The 26,941-nt window shown below is 42.6% G+C and overlaps 1 protein-coding gene and 1 long non-coding RNA gene across 2 annotated transcripts in view; one reads left to right on the plus strand and one right to left on the minus strand.

Annotated features, from left to right (window-relative positions):
* Nucleotides 1-26,941, minus strand: part of LOC127420807 (gamma-aminobutyric acid type B receptor subunit 2-like) — a 382,579-nt gene that overhangs the window by 83,251 nt on the left and 272,387 nt on the right. The window contains exons 8-12 of the mRNA XM_051663355.1: nucleotides 21,048-21,108; nucleotides 11,069-11,149; nucleotides 8,931-9,081; nucleotides 8,174-8,306; nucleotides 6,746-6,853 (exon numbers count right to left, since the gene is read on the minus strand). Of these exons, the coding sequence (XP_051519315.1) occupies nucleotides 6,746-6,853; nucleotides 8,174-8,306; nucleotides 8,931-9,081; nucleotides 11,069-11,149; nucleotides 21,048-21,108 (534 nt within the window). The remainder of the gene's footprint in view (nucleotides 1-6,745; nucleotides 6,854-8,173; nucleotides 8,307-8,930; nucleotides 9,082-11,068; nucleotides 11,150-21,047; nucleotides 21,109-26,941) is intronic.
* On the plus strand, nucleotides 5,632-8,272 carry LOC127420836 (uncharacterized). The gene is made up of 3 exons (XR_007893885.1): nucleotides 5,632-5,703; nucleotides 7,372-7,463; nucleotides 8,163-8,272. It is a non-coding gene; the product is annotated as an uncharacterized LOC127420836 (long non-coding RNA).

Raw genomic sequence — 26,941 nt, forward strand, 5'->3', positions numbered from 1 at the left:
CGCCCTTGGGAGCCCCAAACACCTCTGATCTTTGAGAAAAGGCCAATGGGAATTGGCGAATGGAATTTGCATGCCACTCCCCCGGACATTCGGGTATAAAAGGAGCTGGCTTGCAACCACTCATTGAGATTTTCACTTTGGAGCCGAGCGGTTGTGTTCAGCTAGCTGAATCCTCTGCCGTTCCATAAACCTCGAAAAGCTGTTGGATTTACGGTGCATTACAGCGGCTTCTCCCCCTCTTACACTGGTGAAGTGCAGAGAACGCCCCTGGGCGCTTCAGCAGCTAAAAGAGTATATTCTTCCTACTGAAAGAGTATATTTTCCCTTCTAAAAGAGTGGCATTAACAGGGAGCATCTTTTTAAAGATGCCTTTCTGTTTGTGTTTATTTCCTGGTTGCGGTCGTTACCTCTCCGCTTCCGATGCCACGACTGCAGTCTTATGTGCTTGGGCGCTGCCCACGCGGAGACAGTGTTCGTGGACGGGTCACTGCGAGAGAGTGACCATGCCAACGTTGTGGTCACGGTTTTTCCTTTTTAGAGGGAAAAACCATCCCAGCGGATCCCCGCCTCGGTCCTTCTACCTACAGGTTTGAGGCCGCGTCGGTTAGCACTGGGGGTGATTTGGGGACCCCAATGGGAGCCACTCCGCAGGATAACTCCCCACAGACGTCCCATTCCCCAGTACGCTCATTTGCCCCACTGGGATGAGACCGCCAGCTCGTCTCAGGGCAAGTTCTCGCGAAGTGGATGAGCTCTCGATTACAGCATCGGAGAGCGGGCTGTCCAGTCTGACGCTGAGGACTCGACTGGGCTCCCACCTTCGGGTGCGGACGCCCAGTCGCAGCCTGATGCGCAGCTGGCAGCCATGCTTGCCCTCCAACCCCCGAACCCTCGCAGCCTGACGATTGGTTCCTGGGCCCATAGCGCCACTCACAGCCCTGCCCTGCCCCGGTCCCTTTCTTCCCAGAGGTGCATGAGGAGCTCACGAGGTTGCGGCGGGCTCCTTTCACTACCCGGACCCGGTCTCTGAGCTCCTCCACTTTCACTACCCTAGATGGTGGGACTGCCAGGGGGTACTCAGCGATTCCCCAGGTGGATAAGGCAGTTGTGGTAAAACACCGCCACCTGGTGGGGCCACCTGAGACTCCCGTCCAGCGCCTGTAGGGTTACGTCATCTCTGGTGACTAAGGCCTGCAGTGCCGCTGGACAGGCTACCTCCACCCTGCACACCATGGCTCTCCTACAAGTGCACCAAGCCAAGGCGCTAAGAGAACTGCACGAGGGTAGTTCTGACCCGGGATTGATGCAGGAGCTGCGCTTGGCAACCGACCTCGCTCTCCGGGTGACGAAGGTCACGGCGCGGACTCTCGGGCAGGCGATGTCCACCCTGGTGGTCCAGGAGTGCCACCTATGGCTCAACTTGGTTGAGATGTGGGAAGCTGACAAGGTACGGTTCCTTGACGCCCCCGTCTCCCAGGTCAGCCTGTTCAGCGACACCGTCAAGGACTTTGCCCAGCAGTTCTCACCAGTGAAATAGCAGACGGAGGCTATTCAGCACATCCTGCCTCGGCACGGTTCAAGACCTCACACCCTGTCTGCTCGTCGCCAAGGGCATCCTCCTGCTGCAACAACACCGGCTCTGCCGCAGCCCACCCCCACGGCCCGGCCCCGGCGTGGAGCCACCTGCAGGAAGCAGACGCCACCCGTCTCACAGCCGGCCGCCAAGAACCTGAGGAAGGCTTCGAAGCACCCCTGAGACGGGCAACCCAGGCACGTGGAGACCTACTGCAGGCCTAGAGATGGTAAGCAGACCATTCCATCCCCAGTGGAGGGCTGGGAGGAGAATCCTTCACCTTTTCTTTGATTCGCTGCACGCCCGAAGGGCTGCGGCACCTACATGTTCAGAAAAGGAGTGGTTTCCTCATTTCCTGGGTCCCATATCTGGTGCTCACGGCCGTCGTTATCACGACCACCGGCCACTGTTCCTTTATGGCAGGTATGGCACTCCAGGGGCTGCCACCCCACCCCTGCATGCCCAGCTGTGGCACAAACACGCCCACGCTAGGCCAGTTCTGATGGACTGTGGGTAAGTGCTTCGATGTCCCAAGACTCATCACGGCCATGGGTTCGGGGCTCGAGCCCCCTTGATGTGGCACCTCAGGCTCTGCCCTGCAGTGAGGCCCCACCTGCCGGTACGTCCGACGCGATTGTCCCCTTGGTCCCCCTCGCCCGGAGTTTGGACGCGTTGCTTGAGCTCTCCAACCCGTCGCGATGGCTGACCCGGACCATCCGACTTGGCTATGCGATTCAGTTTGCCAGGCGCCCGCCCAGGTTCAGCGCCATCCACTTCACCTCGGTGAAGGGCGAGAACGCCGGTGCCTTACACGCGGAGATTGCATCCCTTCTATGGAAGGATGCGATAGAGCCTGTCCCTTCAGCCAAGATGAGGAAGGGGTTTTACAGCCCCTACTTCATCGTACCCAAAAAAAAGCGTTGGGTTGCAGACAATCTTGGACCTGTGAGTTCTGAACCGGGCCTTGCACAGACTCCCGTTCAAGATGCTGATGCAAAAACGTACTTTTTTGCATCTGACATCAAGATTGGTTCGCGGCGGTAGACCTAAAGGACGCGTACTTCCACTTCTCGGTTTTACCTCGACACAGGCCTTTCCTACGGTTTGCTTTTGAAGGCCGGGCATACCAGAACAAAGTCCTTCCCTTTGGTCTGTCCCTGTCACCTCACGCCTTCACAAAAGTCGCTGAGGCAGCCCTTGCCCTGTTAAGGGAAGTGGGCATACGCACCCTCAACTATCTCGATGACTGGCTGATTCTGGCTCACTCGCGGGACTTGTTGTGTGCGCACAGGGACCTGGTACTCAGGCACTTCAGCCGTTTGGGGCTTCAGGTCAACTGGGAAAAGAGCAAGCTCTCCCCAGTTCAGAGCATCTCTTTTCTCGGCATGGAGTTTGACTCAGTCTCGATGATGGTGCGCCTCATGAGTGAGCGTGCGCAGTCAGTGCTGAACTGTCTGAGAGCATTCAGACGTAAAATGGCGGTCCCACTGAAACTGTTTCAGAGGCTCCTAGGGCATATGGCGTATGCCCTGTGGAGGCTTCGGCCGTTGATCCAGGGCAAGCACGTGTTGGTCTGGATGGACAACACAGCGACAGTAGTGTACATCAACCGCCAAGGTGGTGTGCGCTCTCGTCAAATGTCACAACTCGCCCGCCGTCTCCTCCTCTGGAGTCAGCAGCGGCTCAAGTCGTTACAAGCCATTCACATCCTGGGCAACTTCAACAGCGCAGCGGACGCGCTGTCATGGCAGGTCATGCTCAGGGGAGAGAGGAGACTCCACCCCCAGGTGGTCCAGCTGATTTGGAGTCGATTCAGTCAAGCACAGGTAGACCTGTTCGCTTCCTGGGAATCCTCCCACTGCCCGCTCAGATATTCTCTGATTGAGGCTCCCCTCAGCACAGATGCGCTGGCACACCGCTGGCCCCTGGGGCTGCACAAGTATGCGTTCCCCCAGTGAGCCTACTTGCACAGATGTTGTGCAAGGTCAGGGAGGACAAGGAGCAGGTCATCCTAGCAGCACCCTACTGGCCCACCCAGGCTTGGTTCTCAGACCTCACGCTCCTCGCGACAGCCCCTACCTGGCGAATTTCCTTGAGGAAGAACCTTCTTTCTCAGGGACAGGGCACCATCTGGCACCTGCAACCAGACCTCTGGAACCTCCATGTCTGGCCCTTGGAGGGACGCGGAAGACCTAAGTGCCTACCACCTGCTGTAGTAGACAAAATCACTCAGGCCAGGGCTCCCTCTACGAGACCCCGTTTAGGGATAAGGTGGTGAACCTGCAAGCGCGGCCCCAGGAGGAGGCAGACCCAGCCTTGGCATTGCTGTGTCCGATGCGTGCTTTACGCACCTATTTGGATCGAACGCAGAGCTTTAGAAGCTCAGAGCAGCTCTTTGTATGCTTTGACGGACAGCGGAAAGGGAGCGCTGTCTTCGAACAGAGGATCGCCCATTGGGTCATTAACGCCATCGCGATGGCATATTATGCCCAGGACATGCCGCCCCCCTTGGGGCTGTGAGCCCAATCTACTAGGAGTGTGGCGGCCTTCTGGGCCCTGACCAATAGCGCTTCTTTAGCAGACATCTGCAGAGCAGCGGGCTGGGCAACACCCAACACCTTTGCGAGGTTTTACAATCTCCGGGTTGAGCCGGTCTCGTCCCGTGTGTTGTCAGGTATGAGCAGGTAAGTTACGGGACAGCTGGCCAGGTGTTCCGCTTGTGCATAGCGCCTTTCCCCTCCCCGACGTGAAGATGTGCGCTTTGACCCCCAGTCGTGTTCACAAAGTTGTGGACCCTGGATGACCTTCCTCCTTAACCCTGCGGCAGGCGAGTTTGCAGAGAAACTCACTGCCAGCCCAGTATTTGTGCTTACTAGGCCCTGTACTGTGGTAGGTGCTCCACATGTGCTGGTTCCCTGTAGGAAACCCTGTGTGATGTATCTTCTGCAAAATGGTTTCCCTGTTGGTAAACTGCATCTTCCTTGGGCAGAGGTTCCTCTGCCCCTGGTCACCGTGTCTGTAGAGCTCCTCCCCCCTCGGGTAGGACCTACCACGGGACTTCTCCACATGACATACTTCCGACAAAACTCGGTAAGACCATGTGACGTATTTCCACTCAAATACCCCCCCCCCCCCCCCTCCGGGCGGGGTGTGGTCTCCACAGTGTCTTCCCCTTGGGAGTGACACCCCCCGGATGCGAACACTTATGGCCCCCAGTCGGTAAACGATTTCCACTCTTTTTTGGGGAGAAAAAAGAGGAGAAGAGGCCATGGCTGGTCTAGCCTGTCCCCATTTTTTTGGGCAGTCGACTTGTCCCCGAGTTGCAGGGGACCATTCAATGCTTGTAGGAGCATTGGGGAGGTTACGTGACGGCCTGGTGCGCTGGCTACGAGGCACACAGTGGTTTGCCCGTCTCGCACAGCCAGTCCACGTAACACATTTTGTATAGGGACCACTAGTGTCACTACATCGACACATCGTCAAGTGAGTGACAGATAGGGAATGTCCTGGTTACTTTTGTAACCACCGTTCCCTGATGGAGGGAACGAGACGTTGTGTCCCTCTTGCCACAACACTGAACTACCCACTGAAATGGCCGGGACCTTGTCTCGGCTCCTCAGCACAAACCCTGAATGAGTGGTTGCAAGTCAGCTCCTTTTATACCCGTATGTCCGGGGGAGTGGCATGCAAATTCCACTCGCCAATTCCCATTGGCCTTTTCTCAAAGATCAGAGGTGTTTGGGCCTCCCAAGGGCGATCCCTAGTGTTACTACATTGACACAATGTCTCATTCCCTCCATCAGGGAACGGAGGTTACGAAAGTAACCAGGACGTTCTCTGTGCACATCTGCCAATTGTACCTACAGCATTGTTCATTCTTTCTTTCTTTCTCTCTATCTACCTCTCTCCTTTTCTCTCTACTTCTTTATCTGGATCTCTCCTGCAGTATTCATACCCACTGATTCAGACTGCAGCATATAAGTAGGCTATAAATAAAGATGGCCAGCAGGGTGCAGAAGCTGTGGCTAGCCATTCTTTACAGCACTGTCATACAGTATCAGCAGCCTCACCCTCCACATTCTTACAGTGCATTGGAAAACAAGAGGCAGAGAAAGAAGCACATAAAGGAGGTCAGTGGGTGTGCATGAATCTGTTATGTTAAAAAGCTGTGCATGTGTTTGTACCCGTGTGTGTGTGTGTAGCTATAGTTAAAAAGAAACTCTGTACTATTCCAGAGTAGTGCTTTTTCTTTTGGAGGAAGGACAGAGGAGGTTCACGCATAACTTCTGAAGACTATATCTAGCGGAACAGGAAGACACTGTTAAAAGATCAGAGATTCATTGGGTAGGACTGGCAGTGCTGGCTGATTCTGGTTGTGTCAGGAAATTGAGCATGGAGACACCAAACTGACCTTCAGTGAAAAGAGCAGTTCTATATTACAGTGTTTTAGTTGAAAAATGAGAGAGCTGACAGCCCAGAGGCAGAATGGCTTTTTCCATCATGCTTTAAGCATGACATCTATCTCTCCTCTTTTCAATCATTGCTCTCTTTCTTTGTTTCCCCATCACTTTCTCTTCATTTTAAGACAGTTCTTATGTACTAAGTGCAGTATAGTTTCATCTTAGTCGAAATCAATTTTTTGAAAAAAATGTTTTATTGTAATTTTACATTTATGCATTTGGCAGATGCTTTTATCTAAAGCAACTTACACTGCACAGGGACAATCCCCCTGGAGCAACCTGGAGTTAAGTGCCTTGCTCAAGGACAAAATGGTGGTGGCTGTGGGGATACCAGTTATGTGCTTTAGCCCACTACGCCACACCACTCCACTCCATACTATAGAAATATACTGTACAGTAACCACAAGAAGAATCCACTGAGATGTGACCAATGAGGCAGATGACAGATATTTCTAGTTCCTGTGTGTTCTGCACCAGTGATGCCCAATCAGTTGTTCTGAATCATGTGACACCAACCACGTGCTTATGGATCAACACAAAATATGTTGATCTGGGAAAATGTCTAACTTGCCAGCTTTTAAAGTCCAGCAGTTATTCCCATAATTGTCTAAATGTCTATGAGAGGTATCAGTGTCATTCTGCAATAATGACTCATAAAAAGGCAGTTCAAAGGCGAATCTTAATTAATTCGCTTTAGCCACGCATATCTCACCTTTTTCTTCATCTTTACATTCTTGAAGATGGCGTGCACTCTCCAGGTTTTTGCAAACATGGCACCAAACGCTGTTGTGTAACCCACAATAAGGATCCATGTTCGGACCTGAAAACATTAAGTTCATTGGAGAGTAAAACAAGGTTGCTTCTAGCCATAAGCTCTAATCATTTAGATATTGACAAAGTAACATACAGAAATAAAGATTTGGCTCTGACACTATTGTATAGAATACAAAGAAAGCACAGGGAACTTGGAGCTACAAAAATTATGATCCCAAGTCCACTATCAGAAAGCAAACTGAGTGGCAGGGTGTGTTGAGAGCTCTGTGAAAGTTCCTGATGCATGAATTCTTTGTTTTGTCCTCTCTTCAACTTCTGTCTCTCTTCCCCATTCTACAAATTCAGTATTACTGAATCTCTCTTTATTCTGTGCTCCACTGGGAGAGAAATGTATATACCATTAACTGTATAAGGTTGATCAATCTCGGTTTTTGAGTCCAAGGCAAAAGCACAAACATATACTTCTTGTATTCTATTGAACTGCGAAAATGAGTCACCATGAGAACATACCCCCCCCAAACAACAAGACCTCACTTCATTAAAAAACTTTTCTTTTATGTGCAGGAATATTGATTGCCTGATGGCACCCAATCTTTAATATTGTAGTGGAAGCCTTCATCTCAACAGGCCAGAGAGACCTGACCTGTCTCAGTCAGGTATAATGTGCCATTTTCAACACATTTGTGAGCTATTTCCCCTGGGACTCAAGCTATTGCAGTAGCTAAAGCCTTGTAATTAAAAGGTGGATTATGGTCACATGCAGACAGGGAGTGGAGGCGTGACGGTCATGCACATCTGATCATACTTACTCAATTTAGTGACACAGTTGTCTGAAAGTAATGTAAAATCTTTCAGATTAAAATAGACACCAGCAGTCAAAACTGTGAACACATCTACTCATTCTATATTTTGACTATTTTCCACATTTTAGAATAATAGTTAAATCATCAAAACTAAAGAAATAACACAAATGGGAGTATGTTTATTATGTAGCGACCAAAAAATGTTTAACGAAGCAAGACTAGAAGCTTTAAAGTAGCCAAACTTTGCCTAGATTACAGTTCTGCTCTAGGCATCCCCTCAAACAACAGTTCCCATGTTGGCTGCTTTTACTTCACTGTCTACTCCAACAACATCAATTATTTTTTTATTTTTTTATTAAAATGCCAATTTTGTGAATAAATTCATAGGCACAATTTATATTTGTCTATTTGCCTTTCATTTTAATCATTTTAGAATAAGCATTTAGACAAAAAAAAAAAAGAAAAAAAGATGTTTAAATCATGAGAAACAAAAACTCATTCAAGAGTGTCAAGTGACTTTTGACATCAATTTATATCATGTTTGTTTTTCAGACATTACTCACAGTGCAGAGGGTCTCGAATACTTTGTCCGACACAAAGGATCCATCCAGACCGAAAAGGAAGATGGAAGCGTACGACAGCATGCCTCCCAGTATGATTAGGTTGTTCATATAGGGACTTGACATTTTGATCAACCTGCAGATGGAGGAAAGCCCAAAGCTGATACATTAAAAATTCACAATTAATTTATAATTAACCAATGATATTACATTTGCATCTACGCTCTTAAATGTATCAAATGAGCACGACACTGCCTTACTGAATGATGTTGAATGGTGACCCTCTTCTCTCTACACAGTGGCTCCAAAAAGTTTATGGACATTTAAGCCACACTTAAAAATTTATGAATTAAATAACATCAAACCAAGTTGCATTTATTTTAAATAAAGATACTGTAGCATGACCACACTTCTTTTGTAGATATAGATATACTGTTAAGAATTATTAGTGTTTGGCCACTTTCTGGCTGTAAAAATATGGTTGAACATGTCCATAATTAATGTGATAAATACACCTGTGTGAACTCGAGGGGAACTAATTTCATACACTAGAAATGCCACTACGAAATCCCCTTAACATTAGTTGGTTAAAGTCATTGGTCAAAGATCTAGCATCATTTGTTTGCAGAAGCCAATTGGGTTGATATTTAGTCATCTATGCTATGTAATTTTTCATGTTTAAATGTGGCTTAAATGTCCAAATATTTTTGAGGCTACTTTATTTGAATTATTTGTTTTTGTGTTCTAGTTCAGCACTGACCTGTGGTTCCGGTTTTTGATGTTAAAGAAGAGAAAGGCTCCCGCCATGACCATGCCCAGGATGGTAATGGTAGAAAGGATGCTGTAAAGGGGGACATTTATTTGCCTACGTTTATTCTGCACAAACGTTCGATCCTTGGGCGGTTCCACACCTTCAAGAGAATTGTGACAGTTCACAGTCAGTTACAATTGGAGTAAACTCTAAAAACTCCACCTCTGAGAATAACTTCTGCATTTTCTAGGAAGTAGCTCCTGTTTAATTTACATGACTAAGATTTTAAAATGCCATGCCACAGACAGAATACACAGGGTTATCTAGTCACTGATGTGACATATTTGACTATTTCTGTGCAAGGTTATATAATAATGTTTGTGGATGCTTTTAGAGACTATGGTGGTGCTTGTGTTGTAAGATGCAATCTTACATCATAATGAGAAGTTGAAGGAGAGTACAGTCGACTACTTAATGGCACTGAAACAAAATGAGTCACCATAATAAGTCTAGAGGTGTCTGTGTGACTTGAACTAACTTAACATCCTGAGAACTTTTGAAGAACTTCATACCGTCCTCTGCTGAGTTTAGAAAGCACTGAAAATATACAGACTTGGGGGAGGGATTTCATCTGGTATCGGAAATCACTTTGGGACCTAGATTCCTACTCTCGCTTTGCTACTTAACTCCATGAACCTGTACATAAACTATACGGAAAAAGGTACGTGTACACCCAAACACTATACAGTATGTGCTTGTTAAAAACATGGGCAATAATAGGTAGCTGGCCCTTCCTTTTGATGCAGTAACAATTTCCACTCTTCTGGGAACACTTTTCACTACGTGTTGGACCATGGCTGCAGTGATTTGCTCCCATTCAGGCACAAAAGCATCAGTGAGCATCATGTTTGCGATGGGGCCTAGATTGCCAGTTGGCTTCCCAATTCATCCCAAAGGTACTCAACAGGGTTTAAGTCTGGACTTTGTGTAGGCCAGTCAAGTTCTTCCACACCAAACTCTGTGAAGCATTTTTTTTTTTTCCATTATCCATTTTGATAGTCACTAAGCTCTTGTGGTATGACCCATTGTACTGAAAATGTTGGAGATGTGGAGATGTACACCTGTATGACTGTATAATTGATTTTATTGCTTCATTGATAATTATTGCATCTGTTAGTCATGGATGTAGCTGAAATGGCAGAACTTGCTAATTAGAAAGGGTGTCCTCATACTTTTGGGCATATAGTGTATGTTTAGTTACTGTTTTGTAATTCAAGCTGTTTCCATTCCCACTGGTATTCTGTCACCATTGTTTTCCTAATATCATTATGATTAATATATTTACATTCTATCCAATTTTTATTTCATTTTATCCACTTTTTTTTTTCTATTTAAAAAAAGATATGATGCTATATAGTTTACTTGTTGCAAGGTTCCTGTTTCCCTGTTTATATTGTCTTTGTGCCAGGCTAAAAAAATAAAAAATAAAATAAAAAAAATAATAAAATCCAGTTTAAACCAGCCTAAGTTGGTTTGCTGATTTAAGCTGATTTTAGCTAGTGTCCCAGCCTTGCCAAACTGGTGTTCAGCTGGTCTAGCTGCCCTCCCCACTAACAGTTGCACAAAACCTTCCTAAAATACTAAAAACAGACCAATTGGTTTAAATTTAATTGGTTTAAATGAACCAATTTGGCAAAAAAAAAAAATTATCTTTGAAAACAAAATATGCTAGTCACCAAAAGAAAACACTGCAAATGTACCTCATCTGTGGTCAGTGCATGGTCATTGTTTCCCCCCTGAGTACACATTGCAAGTTTTCCAAATTATTATTCCTTAGATCCTCTTTGCATCTTAACAAGTTCCAACTGAGGAAGCACAAGACATTAAAACAATTGCATTCCTTCAAACCATACACCACTGTGCGTTTCTAAAGAGGCAGGACACGTTTTGAAGAGATAAATATCCAGGGATAAAAAAAACAAAACAAAAAAAAACAACAACAACAACAAAAAAAAAAAAACTCTTGAATTATTCAGTTCACCATACTTGGAACAGCGAGTACAAAACATTGGCAGGCATATGAACCTTCTGTTTCCCTTTCACTCATACACTGACCCACAGACAAACACAAACAGGGCTTTTCCTACCTTGGAACCTGATGGTGTTGTTGATAAGGTCCAGTATGTCTGCAATGGCATTGTACTCGCCCACCTTCACCTCCTGACCCTCTGTGAAAGACAGCGAGAACAAGAGGACAGCGGTGATAAGAGGAGAATGTTCAAAGCCTGGGGCCCCCAGAGAGAAACAAGACAATAGACAGTAAATTTAGTTTCTGAGTGCTCCACTGCTGAACAAGTCCAACATACTGTCCTAAATTGCCTGGCTGCTGTGTGTGATGTTAAATCTTTGCTAGTTGTGTAATGTGAGGGGACTACAAGTGCTAAAGAGCATTTAAATGGCAACCTCATGCATTTGCACATCAATTAAAAGGCACCTGATTGAGTGTGTATATCGTGTGATAAAAATAATTAATTAGACCTGAAGTAAACACTGATCTCATGAATGACTAACTACAACCAGGCACCAAAAGGCAGCATGAACCACTTCACTGAGAAACCAAACATATCACAACTTATCTAACAATTGCAGTATATTAAAGACCCCATGAAATCATAATTGGTGTTTTGTGGCTTTTATTTCATCTTTTAGCTTTGAGACCATATGCTTGTTTACTTCTACAAGTAAAAAAAAAAAAAAAAAAAACTTTTAGAAGATAAATGTGTTTAAAAATGACAGTTTTCCTCTCAAGGACTTAAAAATATTGCACTGCAAAAAATAGTATTTTTGCCTTATTTTCCTGTAAAACGATATAAACATTCTTTTAACTTTTTTATTTTTTTTTCTCCCTTTTTCTCCCAATTTGTAATGCCCAATTCCCACTACTTAGTAGGTCCTCGTGGTGGCACGGTTACTCACCTCAATCGGGGTGGCGGAGGACAAGTCTCAGTTGCCTCCGCTTCTGAGACAGTCAATTTGCACATCTTATCACGTGGCTCATCGTGCATGACACCGCGGAGACTCATGCTATTTCCATGATCCACGCACAACTTACCACGCACCCCATTGAGAGCGAGAACCACTAATCGCGACCACAAGGAGGTTACCCCATGTAACTCTACTCTTCCTAGCAACCGGGCCAATTTGGTTGCTTAGAAGACCTGGCTGGAGTCACTCAGCACACCCTGGATTTGAACTCGCGACTCCAGGGGTGGTAGTCAGCGTTAATACTCGACATAAGGAAACAACTTAATAACATTTATGCTTGTAAAAAGGAAGAAGACAGTTGGGGAAAAAAAAAAATTAATTCAAAAGGAAAAAGTTTTTGTTTTTTTTATATATATATATATAATTATTATTATTATTATTATTATTATTATTAAGCATAAATCCCAAAATCTAACAAAAAATTTGTTAGATTTCTCTGAAAACAAGACTTAAAGGAATGTTTCCGGTTTAATACAAGTTAAGCTCAATCAACAGCATTTGTGGCATAATGAGGATTACTACCAAAATTAATTTCTAAATGTTCCTTCTTTTCTTTTAAAAAAAGCAAAAATCTGGGTTACAGTGAGGCACTTACAATGAAAGTGAATGTGGCCAATTTTTGGAGGGTTTAAAGGCAGACATGTGAAGCTTATAATTTTATAAAAGCACTTCTAATTATTCTGTTAAAACTCATGTAATATTTGAGCTGTAAAGTACAGTACAGTCATTTTAGGGTTTGTTGACATTACATTGTCATGGCAACGAAGTTGTAAAACTGGCTATAACTTTACACAGAAAAGGTTATTAAGTGATTTTATCACACTAAAATCATGTTTACATGCATATTGTTTATGTCTTGTGGTTATATTTTTTAAAAAGTATTTTAACATTTAAAAATTGGCCCCCATTCACTTCTATGGTAAGTGCCTCACTGGACCTAAAATATTTGAAAAGGAGGGACAACTCAAAACTAATGTTTGTGGTAATCAATCTTATGCCACAAATGTTGTTGATTGAGCTTGACTTGTATTCAGTTAGAAAATGTTATTTACCACCTGCCACAAACGCAACAGCAAGCAGCAATTCATGGCTCATGGCTGTGGCGTATACTAAAGGCTATTGGCAATTTAAATAAAAAGGAACGTCTTCTATGTGCCCTGCTCCAACTTCCTGTTTCAACAGGAAATCCTTTAACACAGGAAAGAAAACTGCTCATCAAGCCATTTCAAGGGGTCTTTAAAGATGAAAATTAAGAGTGAAATAAAAGTGGATATTTGTGCTGTCGGCTAGGCGCATTTTGAGGTTATGTGTTCATAAGGCTTAGTTATGCAGTTTGAGGTTATGCTGTATAATAAGGCTTAGTGTCGATAAATCTTAAACAGAACAAGACTTACTCTCAGAGATCCAATTCAAAGCAAGCCTATTCTTAAAACTGTAGGCCTATACTCTATTTCTCCCTGGTGTGTGCTTCAAGACTGCCTGTATATTACTATCAGCGCCAAATGCATTCCATTAAGATGTTAACTTAAGGACAGTGAACATGGGAAATACTGTATGATATTTATCATTTAGCTCCTGGGAGCATCAGTTTCTGGGCTGATAATACTAAAAATGTTTACTGTAACTGTGGGTGAACAGCTTATATAGTAAATGCCACCAATCATAAAAATGTTGTTTGACATTTAGTTCTATTCTGCCATGCAAAAGTAAAATGGAGAAACTTGTAAAATTGAGTTATGACTGAAATAAGATCTCTTATGACCAACCCTGCGTGAGACAGGTTAGGCTCAACTGTGCTAAGATTCATAGAAAAACAGAGTGTGAAAATGTGATAATTGTGATATCAAAATGAAAATGTGATGATCTCTTGAAGGACATTGGGTAGGACATATGGAAGAGTCATTAATTTATTTCAATGGCTTTGCGTTTACGTCACAGCCCGGCAAAATCATTATTTACTATTTACTATTGCTAGCTAGTTGCAGATGGTATTAGGGGAAGGAGACTTTACCATTTTTGAGAGCATTATGAACAATATGTATATGTCCCTGCATACAAGATGAGTCATCAATATTTTAAATACCATCTGAATTATGAATGTGTTCATAACACACATTAGGAGTACACTCACATATTCGCCTCAAAGGTAATAGACATGTCTAAAAGCCAAAAGCCAGCTTGTCCTTATCCACCATAACACCTGAAACATGGGAACCAATGCTCGCTGGCAATTGTGATGCATGGTGTTTAATTCAACGTCAATAGAGTTTTTATTTTGATATTTCCGGGTCTGTGCTTTGATAGTAGTTTTACACCTCAAGATGAGAGGTTGCTTTTATGACAAATTGATTTAATTATAGAAATATCTAGTCTGCAGGCGCTGCGTGCGTCACAGTGAATGACCGCTCTGTCTGTCATCTACTACAATAAGCACAGCACGCGATGCTCATAAAATGTGGTGTTTTCAGCATATGAGTGGCTTCACACATTCATTTTGCAGAATGCAGTATATGCAGACTGTATATTTATTTAATTACTATTTAATCACATCCATTTGCGGTTTAATAATCAACCCAGGACATATCAAAATTTTACTTGGATTAATTGTCCATTTCTGTGTCAAATGATTGTGTGAGCATTTGAAAGCAGTCCTCTGTCAATCAGACAGTGCCTGGGAATTGAATTTGGGTTGGTGTTTGGTACTAAGAAGCATGGTAGGGACACCAGCATCCAAAACACAGCAATAATGATCTTATTTACATTGAAGACATATGACTATCTACAATTCAGCTACAGTATTTAGCTTCCATGGGTTTAACTAGGCTAAACTTAACTGTGAAATATTCTATTTATTATAGGGGTGTAATTGTTCTCGGTAAAAAAACGAACCGTTCGGTTTGCCACCCACGGTTCGGTAAGCACTGGCACCGCTGTTCACCTCAAGTTTAATGACGCATCTGGTGCACAAGGTTTGGCGAAGCAAACAAAGCATCAAACAGACAGGCACAGTTACAACCTCTGCTAATGCACCTGTATTGCTCTGTAGATGGACACGCTCTGTCTGTGTTTCACGTGGGTCAACTTGATGACATCACAGTTCTGCAAGTGTAGTTGAAAACATCAAGCGGAGAAAACGAGCCACTGACAGAGAAGCCCCCTGTGATGGTTTAAAACAGGCGAGTGAGTTCTTCGTGTTTTCTCGCGCTACTGTAATCTATTGCACGTGTAAACGTCAATAATGCGCTTTGATTAATGGCATTAAAATGCCATTATAGTAATACATCGATTATTAATAATTTACGTCGACATCACCCAGGGAAAGATAGCATGTGGCGCGCACAGAGCCGCAGGTGAGCCGAAACTACACACAGTCCCTTCCTTTAAGCAGGCACTCAGTGCTAATTCAGACAAAAATGAAACAATAACTAAAGTGCTTGGGGTGTTCATGTGGGATATCCACATATGATTAAAATACTCGAGCTGCATTATCACAACATCTCTTCCCATTTTAATAGCAAGGTTATTCCTTCAATAGTGATATACAGCTTCCGAATATTGAATATATTTTGAGATTAATTTGAAATGCACTTTATGTTGATGCATGTAGCATAATAGTGCAGGTATTAAGTTAAAATGTTAATGATTTAGTAATTAGAGAAAATAGTTTTTTTTTTTTTCAGGACCCTGACAAAAATTAACCATGGTTTTACTATAGTAATATTGTATTAACCATGATTGTATAACCATGACTGCTGTCACCATGGTTTTCTTAGCAGAAATCATGGTTTTGATATAATTTACCATGGTTTTATAACAGTAATACTGTAGTTTCCATGTAGTACCCATGGTTTTACTATATATTGTAACCATGACAATAACCATGTTGATTTTGTGGTTACTATGATTCTACTACAAATACCAAGGTACAGCTATGGTTACTGTTGTAAAACCATGGTTTTTATTAAGGGCAAACCTGATGAAGTGAGAGGCAGTGCAGATGAGGGATAGAGCTTGTCCAATATGTGTGCTGTTTTCAGTGTAAAAAGAGATGCTGTCAGATATGGTGGACCACAGAAATGTAATGGCTTCTAAAGACTTTCACATCTTGAATGTGAATGTTGGTTTACTTCAGAAAGTTTTTGTTTAAAGGAAAACAACCAATTTAATTTGCTTGGACAGTTTGAAAAACACACAAACTTGCCATAAGGCCAGCGCCATCATAACTAGGTTAAAAAATGGCTCTGAGTGTCTTGTCCAGATGGCTTGGTGTGAGGTGGCAGAGGGTGTGATATAGGAGCTGACAGACTAGGACTCTAAAGATAGATGACAGGCTCAATTGAGGATCAGCACATCTTTAAATATTCAGCCTGGGCTATCCCTTCCTATCCATTAACAGTGAAGGATGGAGAGAATGGGGGGGGGGGTTGGAGCTGGAAAAGAATGGAATACAAAAAGTAACAGGGAAACCTGAGGGAATTATCAAATTGATTGAGTGTTTGTGTGAGTGATTAAATAAGTGAGTGAGTAAATGAATTAGAAAGTGAGTGAATGAATGAATTAGCCAGTGAGTGGTTAATAAAGTGAGTGAATGAATGAATGAATGAGTGAGAGTAAGAGAGTGTGTAAACTAATGAGTAAGAAAGTAGGTGAATGAATGAAAAAAGATTCAGTGGATGAATGAGTGGGTATGGGTAAATACATTAATGAGCCAGTACGTGAGTGCACGAGATGCATGACTGAGTGAATGTGTGAGTGAGTGAATGAATGAGTGAGAGTAAGAGAGTGAAGGAATGAGTGAGAAAGTGAGTGAATGAGAGAGTGAGAGTAAGAGTGAATGAACAAGTGAGTGAGTGAATAAATGAGTGAGAGTAAGAGAGCGAAGGAATGAGTTAGCAACTGTGAGTGAATGAGTAAGCCATCAAGTGAATGAATTAGAGAGAAAGAGAGTTAATGATTGAGTGAGTGAACCACTCAGTGAGTGAGTGAATGAGAAAACAAGTAATTGAATGAGTTGGAAAAGGGTTAATGAATGAGTTAGAAACAGGGTGAATGAATAAATGAATAAATAAATGAGCTAGTGTGTGAGTGAGAAAGTGAATGAATGAATTAGTGAATAAATGAATGAGAAACTGAGTGAATAAACAAATGAGAGCAAGTGAATGGATGAGAATGTGTGAGAATAAAGTTAGCAACTGTGAGTGAATGAGTAAGCCATTAGTGAACCAGTTAGTGAGTGAGTGAATAAGAAAGCAAGTAAATGATTGAGAGAGAAACTTAATAAATGAGTGAATGGGCCAGCATGTGAGTGAGGAAGTTAATGAATAAGTGAGTGAGTGAGTGTGTGAGTGAATAAGTGAGAAAGTGAATAAATGAATAAATGAGAGAGAAATTGAGTGAATGAATGGGTGAAACTAAATAAATGAGAGTGCATGAGTGAATGAGTGGGAAGGTGAGTGAATGAATAAGAAAGTGAATGAATGATTGAGAAAACAAGTGAATTAATGAATGTAAGTGAATTACGATTGAGAAAGTGAGTGAATAAATGAGTCAGCAACAGTGAGTGAATGAGTGATGCTGTAAGTCAGGGGTGTCAAACTCAGTTCCTGGAGGGCTGCAGCCTTGCAGAGTTTAGTTCCAGCCCTGCTCCAAAATGCCTCCTTGTAATCATCAAGCACTCCTGAAGACCTTGATTAGCCGCTTCAGGTGTGTTTAATTAGGGTTGGAGCTAAACTCTGCTGGACTGTGGCCCTCCAGGAACCGAGTTTGACACCCCTGCTGTAAGTGAATGAATGAGTTAGCAAGTGAAAGAATTTGTGTGCAAAGGATGTGTGTGCAAAAAATAGAGTGAAACACCAAGAGAGAAAGCAAGTAGGAGCCCTAGAATGACAGTGCCTTGAGCTAGCATGAGTCTCTAGTGATTGTTCTCACAATGCAGAAGGAAGCCCTCTCTAGTGTACTGTTGATAATAGGTCCTCCTTTCTGTTTTTCATTATTTATCCCTGACTGCCAGTTGCCTTCACATAGACAGACAGTTCAATCACCCCTCAGCCAAACAGCTTTCCGATCCTACGGCCTGCTCACAACTGCAGTCTGAAGTGGTGATGTAACACACTACAGGGGGAAACCTCTGCACCGAAACAGATAAGACTGTAGAGGGTGGGAATACTGGCCTGAAGCAGTGCAGGGATGTGAGGAGGGAATTCCCTGCTCTGAGATTAAATCCCACAAACCAGAGTTAATCTCTCCTGCCCTCAGGAAACACACACACACACACACACACTAGATTAATCACATCAGGGCACAAGCAAGGGAATTCACTGACCCAATTAAACTACAGGATGACACGGACGCGGTCACTGTGTACGCAGCCTATCTACGTGATGTATGGCACAAGCGCTGGTCAAATGTTCAGCTGAGATATTTGTCTCAAGGACTCTGTAAGTGTCCTGCGAATTTACTTTCATGGATTGAGATACATTTAATGGAATAGTTCACCAAAAATGAAAATTCTGTCATAATTTACTCACCCTAATATCCTCATATTATTTTAAATGTTGTTGTGCTTGGATGCGGAAGAAAACTAAGAGAAATTGAACAATTCCACGCAGAAGGACTTAACGACGGACTGGTGCCAGGAAGTCTGAATTTCTCACATCTGGCAAATCTTAACTGCCTTAAGAACAGAGATGAATTTGGGGAAAGCACAACAAAACCCCTCTCCTTTTTGTTGTTAATCAGATAAACCCCCAACTGATAAGGCCATTTGCTGAAGGACTCTCCTATGATCGCCATAGAAACCCGTGAAATCACAGAACAAAGGCCTCCATTGTTCTTCAATATAACAAACTCTCTACACTTAAAATTATTATACTAATCATGAGGCATGTTTCTGTCTTACCGTCTCACATTAAGCTTAATTCATGAATATTTAACATGGATTTTGGACTTTGCTTATTTCACTACTATCCAAATACACAGCCATGTGTATGATTATACTACAAAATGGACAAATGCATACTATGCAGATCATAAATCTGACAAATATGTTTTTCACAACGTGTAATGTATTGTCTATGTTTAAAACTAACAAACTAAACATTAGGACTCTTTATCATGCATTATAACTGAATTATAACTGCATTTAATAAGAAAGCACAAGTGTTTGGCATGTAATGTATTGTCTCTTAAATTCCAGAAATATTGTGTGAAGTATTTTTGGTTTATTTGCAGTTGTAGTTCTCTTATGAAATTCATGAGTAAAATGTTCAATTTTGAGTGGGAAACTGGAAACAATGGGTTGTAAATTAATTATCTTGAGGGGAGGACAGAGATGACCACATGCCTCTCAAACGCTGCCTCTGACTGGCTTAGAGCCTCTTTGGGGTGTGAACAAACTGAATGGGTTAAAAGAACAGCCTGGACAACCCCCAGTCATTCTCCGGTTCCAGCCAGACAAGTTATGTCACCATCATGTTAATTCTCAAGGGAAACTCCATGAGACTACGAGACCCCCTTGCTGGTTTCCTCATTCTCTAAGTCCTCGCTTCCGAAGCTCCATCTGGTCATTCCATAATCCATCCGTGATCAGAATTCCTGTGCAAACATCAATGCAACAGACCAGGACTTTCTATGGACCTAGCCAAAGAACCAAAGTAACGCAACTTACTCAAGTACAAACCTACAAACTTTCGCTGAAAGTGATGGTGTTTCATAAGATAACTAGGTAACCGATCTAAATCGAGGCATACTAAATGAAGATGGTTTAAGGCAAGGTCTATAAACTCAGCATATATACATTTTTCTCTGTTACTGACCATTTCTATTCATTTTCTATCAGAACTCATCCTTTAACCTATGTTCATGTTTGTCTGTTTGTTAAGCTGCATGTTGTAGTTAAAGTGTTGTTGTTTTCAAAGAGAAGTTGACTGTGTATTTGATTAAATCATATCGGTCCCTTTAAATCTGTCAATCCTAAAAGCTACATGCTCATAAACAGTATTTCAATCTTTTTGTGATATTATTTTCAATGGCCATGAAAGTAGTATTACTGTAAGCATTAAACATACATTCTGATCAACTCATTGCTGGCCAAAGACTCTGATTGGACATAAACCTTGATTCTTGTAATATTCGCCAAATCAATCGTTAATTCCCTTATTGAGATATATTCCTTGCATTTATGGTTGGAAAATGTGCAGGCATAAGTTTAAAACCATAAGCTAACCATCATGCAAATTCCCTACATATAATTGGTGGAGGAATGTAATTCCAAAACTAATCACATATAGCAAGTTACTACATATCATGGTGGAGTGAATGCTGGGAGATTCCTAAAACAAATTATTTATTTGTTTTATCCTACAGCATATATGACTTTCTTTCAACTGTGGAGCACAAAAAGAGTTATTTATACAATGTGCCAGCTGTTCTTAAAATTAACCCTTATGATTTAATCATGATATTCCAAGTCTTCCGAAGTCATACAATAGCTTTTTGTGAGGAACAAATCCAAATTTCAGTCATTATTCACTGACAATCCTCCCATTGATTTGAAGCTCAGAAATGGACTCCAACAGTTTTATGGACTACAAAAATGGCGCATTAACGCAAAACATAATTGGCTCTTGTGTATCCTGTGACCAAATGTCATTGGGCACCATATTTGATTTGAGAGCAACAGCAGAGTGGATAATTTTCAGTATGTAGCTACAGAATTTCAGTCTGTTCCCCATACAAACCTATTTTATGGCTTCAGAAGACTTGGAATATAGTGCTTAAGACTTCTATGATGCCTGGTCCCCATTCACATTCACTGTATGGAAGAGGCAGCTCCAAAACTCTGCTTAACATCTCCTATGAAGCTCCATGGAGAAAATAAAGTCATACGGGTTTGGATCGTTATGAGGGTGAATAAATACTGTTTTGACAGAATTTTCACTTAATTTTTGGGTGAACTATTTCTGTTACTTAAGTTAAGACTTGAGAATGATCAACATTGACTGAAGGACCTGAACTTCATCCAGTATTTCCTGTAAAAAAAAAGCTTGTTAAGTGAAAAATATGATAATCTAATGGACTTACCTTGAAACTGGGTGAATTTTATAGTCCCCATTCTTTCCCCATTCCTGAACATCACCTGACCCTGCAAAAACACACACAAAACAACACTCAAAATAACTCCTTAAAACACTTTAAATGGATAGTGTGCAAAAGTCTAGATTCGACAGTTAAGATGATTAATAACATGCCATTTTTTGCAAGTTGGTTAGATCCATATCCTTCACCCATGGCACAACATGCAGTTTCATAACGAAGTTCGGGAGGAGCATGTTAATTTAATCCGACCAATCACATCGCAAGAGTAAGCATATATAAACAGCTGCTTACATCCATGCTGCGACAATTTCTCCAGCATTTGGCTCTGCCCACTTACCTACAACAGATCCATGCGACAGTTTTGGATGACACACTGCTCTGCTTAAAACATTTGCCCTCATCAGATAAGCTCTTCCATCGCAATTGTTACATTATTCACCAAGCTGCCGCAGAAGCCACTATTCATATTTCGTGGCAACGCTGGCTGCCTATTTAACCGTTGTTTTTGCACTTTGGACTTTTTTGTCTTTCTTTTATTCTCATCTTTCCTCACCGAAGCAGACCTGGCATCGAAGCTGCCTCCGCACAGACCACAGTTTCACTGTAAACCTGTCATACAGCCCCCTATGGCTGTACACAGGTCCTCTCATCCTATTTTTCCACCCGGAGCGGTCCCTATAGCGTGAGGCTGCATCCGCGAATGGGTGCTGCTCCGGCTTCATGCCACTTGAGCTCTATTACAGCTTTAATTTAACGTGGGAATCAAAAGATTAACAATTTAATTGAAACATCATTCCAACTCACTCCAGCGTTTCAATCCGGTTCTCCAGCACAGGTGATTCCTGTCAGCCTGATTACCTCGCCATGCAGCTCATTTAGGGCGTGTTCCATTCAGTGATCGTTCCCATGCCCTATTCCCTTCGAAGACTTTACCATAAACCATGAGATATTTGGAGGGCTAAGAAGTGGGGGGCTCCAAAAATTTGGAACTCAATTTTAAGTCTTTATAATCAGAAATTCCATTTGAAGTTACCTTTCAACATGACTATCATGATTGTTCTCCCTTCAAAGTGCCCTTCGGAGTGTGATTTATTACATTTGGAACACAGGGGCAATCATGCAACAAGCAAACTTCCTTTCAAACAGCCGCTACTCTAATTACAAACATCTTTCCAAATCAGTGCAGACATTTTAGCGCAAGCTCGCATTTTGCTTCATCCTCACAATATTTATGTTTTTCTGTAGAAGTTAGTACAGGTTTTCAAGTCATATTTATTCACCACACTACTGCAAAACGGCGCCCATATAGTATCTATTAAATCCAGTTCCCAGGCGCAAATTCCAAATGATTTTTGATGTCCTTGTCAAAACATGATGAGTCACCCCATGCCAATAATACAGAGTTAATTGAATTACTCACATCACATTGGAGAACAATCTACAAATCTCCAAACCATTCGCTTAAGATAAATAAATATTAGACTACAGTATTCATCTTGGTACTTAGTTTCAGGTGCCTTCTAATTTAATGACAAATCACAACATTAAATGATGCTGTACATATGCACATGCAATCATGTATCCTGACATTGCTTCACAAATGTTCCAGATATTGAATCTAACAAACAATTAAGTTTAAGGTGTCTACAGATGTTACGTTTAATTATGTCTCCCTCAACAAGCATTTGTACAAGCGTGTTCGCAGGTGTCTTGCAACACCTAATCTTGAAAAAAAGAATATATATATATATATATATATATCTTTTGAAATATCTTCCTAGAAGTGCTTTTACAGGGGATCCCCTTTTATGATCCTGGTTCAACCATTTGTCTTTTACCCCAAACAACAGCGCCATTTAATGCTAGGCGTTTCTGCAAATGCTTGTTTTACATAGTACTGTTTACATTATCTGTAAATGTTAAATTATCCATAAACCTGTCCCTCTAGGAAACATCAAGTAGTGGTAGCCCTGCTTCCAATGTTTCCAACAATTCACACCCACTATCAGAGTGCTGGGCTAGGCCGTTATCTCAGCAGAACACAGATGCTTGCCCAACCTTGAGCCCAGGCTAGCCACAATGTTAGCTGCGGACCAATGTGAACTATGTCTGACCACTTCAGGTTCCTTTGGCCACATTCACTAATGGCTCTAATACCAACCCACTGCAGCCTCAGCATTTTACCATGCTTCCGCCAAAGCCCCTTTTGTCTATGCCTCACCGCAGCCATAACAAGCCCCGTCTTTGCAACTGCAAGTCCCTTTCTCCTCTAAGTCATACGTACCACCTCGCTACCTCACTACAAATCCTCTCCTCAGGTAGTGCGCTCAAGCTTGGTGACACTGCAACCGTGGAGCCCCTGCTATTGGCTCGATACATCTCTGAAGCAGCACAAACATGCAGTTCATGTGCCATAACCGCGGCATGTCTTTCAGGCCATGTGTCTAAGCATCCATGGCTTTGTGACTGTGACGTATTTTTTCTGCTTAATCGTCCTATATTATGCCATTCATACCAAATGGACCATTAACCACCTAGTGATTGACAACAATCAGGCTTTTTTAGGTCTTCCCTAAACAGTTCACCATAAGCCTGCATCTCTGCATCAATCAATTTCTTTCAAATATAGCCTACTATACGCCCTCCCGTCGAATGCTGTGCTTGATGACTCAGTCCATTCGTATCACAGAGTGAGTTCTCATTTATATGCAGTGTAAACTTTTCACATGAAAACATGGGTTCTTCCTGTTAAACGCTGTGTGGTCCCATGCTCGAGTATTTAGCCATTCGTTTTGCATAGGGAGTTCTTTTAAAATGCAGCATCTATAACTTTAACAAGAATCAAGTGTTCTACCATCGAATGCTGTGCAGGCCCATGCCTGCAGATTCAGCCGCTCACAGCACTGGGCGAGCTCAGTAAAATACAGCATAAACTATTCTCACATGAATCGTATGCTCTCCCATTGAATGCAGTGCGTTCCCGCACTCGAGAATTCAGCCTGTTCATATCACAAAGAGGGGGAGGGCTCTCGTATTAAAGCAACTTTAATCACTTCATTTGAAGGCAGCACAGTCTCTCCCATTCGAATGCAACAAAAGCCACCATGTCCAGGCCGTCGGCTCTCCCAGTTCGAATCGCAGTGGCAGCCGAGCACCACAACTGTGGGGTTAGCCTGTTCACTGCTCGGATCCCTCCTGTCGAATGACTTGCATCTGTAGGTGGCAAAATGTTGAGTGCGGGATGGAGCAGGCCCACCTAAGGCGGCAGGGGCCCGCTTTTGCCATGGGCAGACCTGTCCGGGCAGTGGGAGGTTTACCCCCTTTCCTCCAGAGGGGCTGGGGGGTGGCCTTCCAGCCAAGGCATCGCAGAGTCCTCCAGCGCAACAGCAGCTCCTGTGGGAGCTCATTTCTATGCGGCAGCAACCACCACTGTTTCTGAAGTGTTTCTGCCTATTTTCACTAAACTCATTCTCTACCTATCCTGTATATCTCAGTTTCCTATTCCCCAAGCAGACCCTAGTGTGAGGCTGCCTCTGCAAGCGGCAACTGCTTGTTCTGTCATCTGTGGCACTTTTGCCCCTCTCACACACAGGCTCAGCAGATCCCCACCATCACTGAAACCCTGAAAGGGGGGGTCGTTCAGCATCTCAATATTCCTAACCAAACACATTGCTTTCCATGGTTCACGAGGCTCCGACACTATCGCTGCCTGGTTTTGGCTTCTTTTGGGGGGTATACGAACTCGGGTCAAGTCTCAAGACTGGGGGGCAGTGGTGACTCAGCGGTTAAGGCTCTGGGTTACTGATCAGAAGGTTGGGGTTTCAAGTCCCAGCACTGCTAAGATGCCACTGTTGGGCCCTTGAGCAAGGCCCTTGACCCCATCTGCACCATATCATGGCTGACCCTGCACTCTGACCCCAGCTTAGCTGGGATATGTGGAAAAAAAGAATTTCACTGTATATGTGCTAATGTGTGATAAATAAGTGAAATTATTAATTATTATGATTACTGGCCCAACTTACTGTATAAGAGTGCACCTCAAAGTCTCTATAATATTCAGGTACCTAAATATGGCTTCATTGCAAGCCTAGGGGATTTTTCTGATTGAAATAGCTCACCTCTCCTCAAAATTTGAGGTATCATTTTTGCATGTAGAGTTACACGGCAAAGATTAATACTTAAGGTTAGGGGTTTGTTCAAATAATAGGCAATAAGTGCACTGGTAAGAGGTGTCAGATGAAATGCATCTATGAGAATAAAACTAAATAATACTATGTATAATTAACCAATGACTTTCTCCAGTTACAAAATAAAATAATTAGCAGAGGAAGTGAGGTTCCCATAAATTTGGATAACTGATCAAAGCACAGACAGGTATATAGCACTTTAACATAAATAGTTCATAAAAGCTAAATGTTATCTAGTTGGCTCATTATTTCTCAAAGAGAAAATGCAGTTTGTTTGTCTGTCTGCCCCCGGAGCTGCCTAATGAGCCATTTAAAAGGATTTGGGGTCATTCACCCCAGTAAAATACCAGGTAAGAGGCACACTGCATTACCATGGCAATAATTAGAAGCCTACTAAAACCATGGAAGGCAACTCAGAACCAATCACATCTTTAAAAATGGCTTTCTTTAAAATATAAAGCAGGCTGCAGTTGTCCCTGTGTGATTCTTTGTTTAGATGCTCTGATGTAGGTGCACTGGATAAATTCTTGCCTTCACAACACATATTATAGCACTGCAATTTAGAGTTATCTGTTTAAACACTATGTAAGAAGAACTGCATTCAAAATAAACCCCTGGAATCCAAAACAAAATTTGCATATACATACATGTTAAACAGTTTCAAACACATAACTAGGATTTATAGTCAGGATGTTTACCTTTATTTCACCAGACAAGTCTTAATATCAAAGGGGTATATGCAGCAACAGGATGACAAGGGGCCCTCTTGAAGGGATTAGTGGGAGCAATGTGATTATAAATCATATGTTTCCCAACAAATAAGCTCTGTTCCAAAACATACTGAGCTGCCTCTGGAGGCATCATAGGTGCACTCTTGATGCAAAGGCTGTTCCAAAAGGTAGTTCACTTAATTAAGATGCTAAGACACCTTATTTTGGTCAAATTCTAAGGCAGAACTCGGTTGTTGCTAAAATTACATTATTAACCTATCAACCAATTGCAGCCCTAACACTACCCTTAAAATTAGGAACTAAATGTTTGGTTAATAGGAATGTGTAAGACACGTTAAGCTCAAATGCATCTTATCTCTTGCCCAACTGCCTTTTTTATTTGAGTTTTATAATATTACAATAGTGCTCCACATCCATAGACTGAAAATAGACTTATGGTTGCACAGTAGGTGTGGGTTGTTGAGACTGGGTCAAACATGTTGATGGCACCTTTATCACTGTGTGTGTGAGTCTTTGCAGAGATGTGGACACGTGGGGCACAGGGGACCTTGTTGAGGTCACACAGGTGTGAAAGGCACCCTCAGGTCTGCAAAAGAGGGGTAGTGGGTGGAGGTGATGAAGGTGATGCAAGCAAATGATGATGGCACTGTCAGACCGACCATACAGACATGGAAAAGAGTGCAAAATACTCTTGCAAAAAGTTTGGATTTGAAATATTGGATATTCCACATGTATAAATAGAGAATATATATATCACAGGACTTAATGAATACAGACCCGTCGCTCTGACATCTGTGGTCATGAAGTAATTTGAGAGACTGGTGTTGGCCTACCTGAAGGACATCACTGGACCCTTTCTGGATCCCCTTCAATTTGCTTATAGAGCAAACAGGTCTGTGGATGATGTAGTCAACATGGGATTGCATTATATCCAGCAACATCTGGACAGACCAGGGACATA

This window comes from Myxocyprinus asiaticus, chromosome 30, assembly GCF_019703515.2.
Source record: "Myxocyprinus asiaticus isolate MX2 ecotype Aquarium Trade chromosome 30, UBuf_Myxa_2, whole genome shotgun sequence".
NCBI lineage: Eukaryota > Metazoa > Chordata > Actinopteri > Cypriniformes > Catostomidae > Myxocyprinus > Myxocyprinus asiaticus.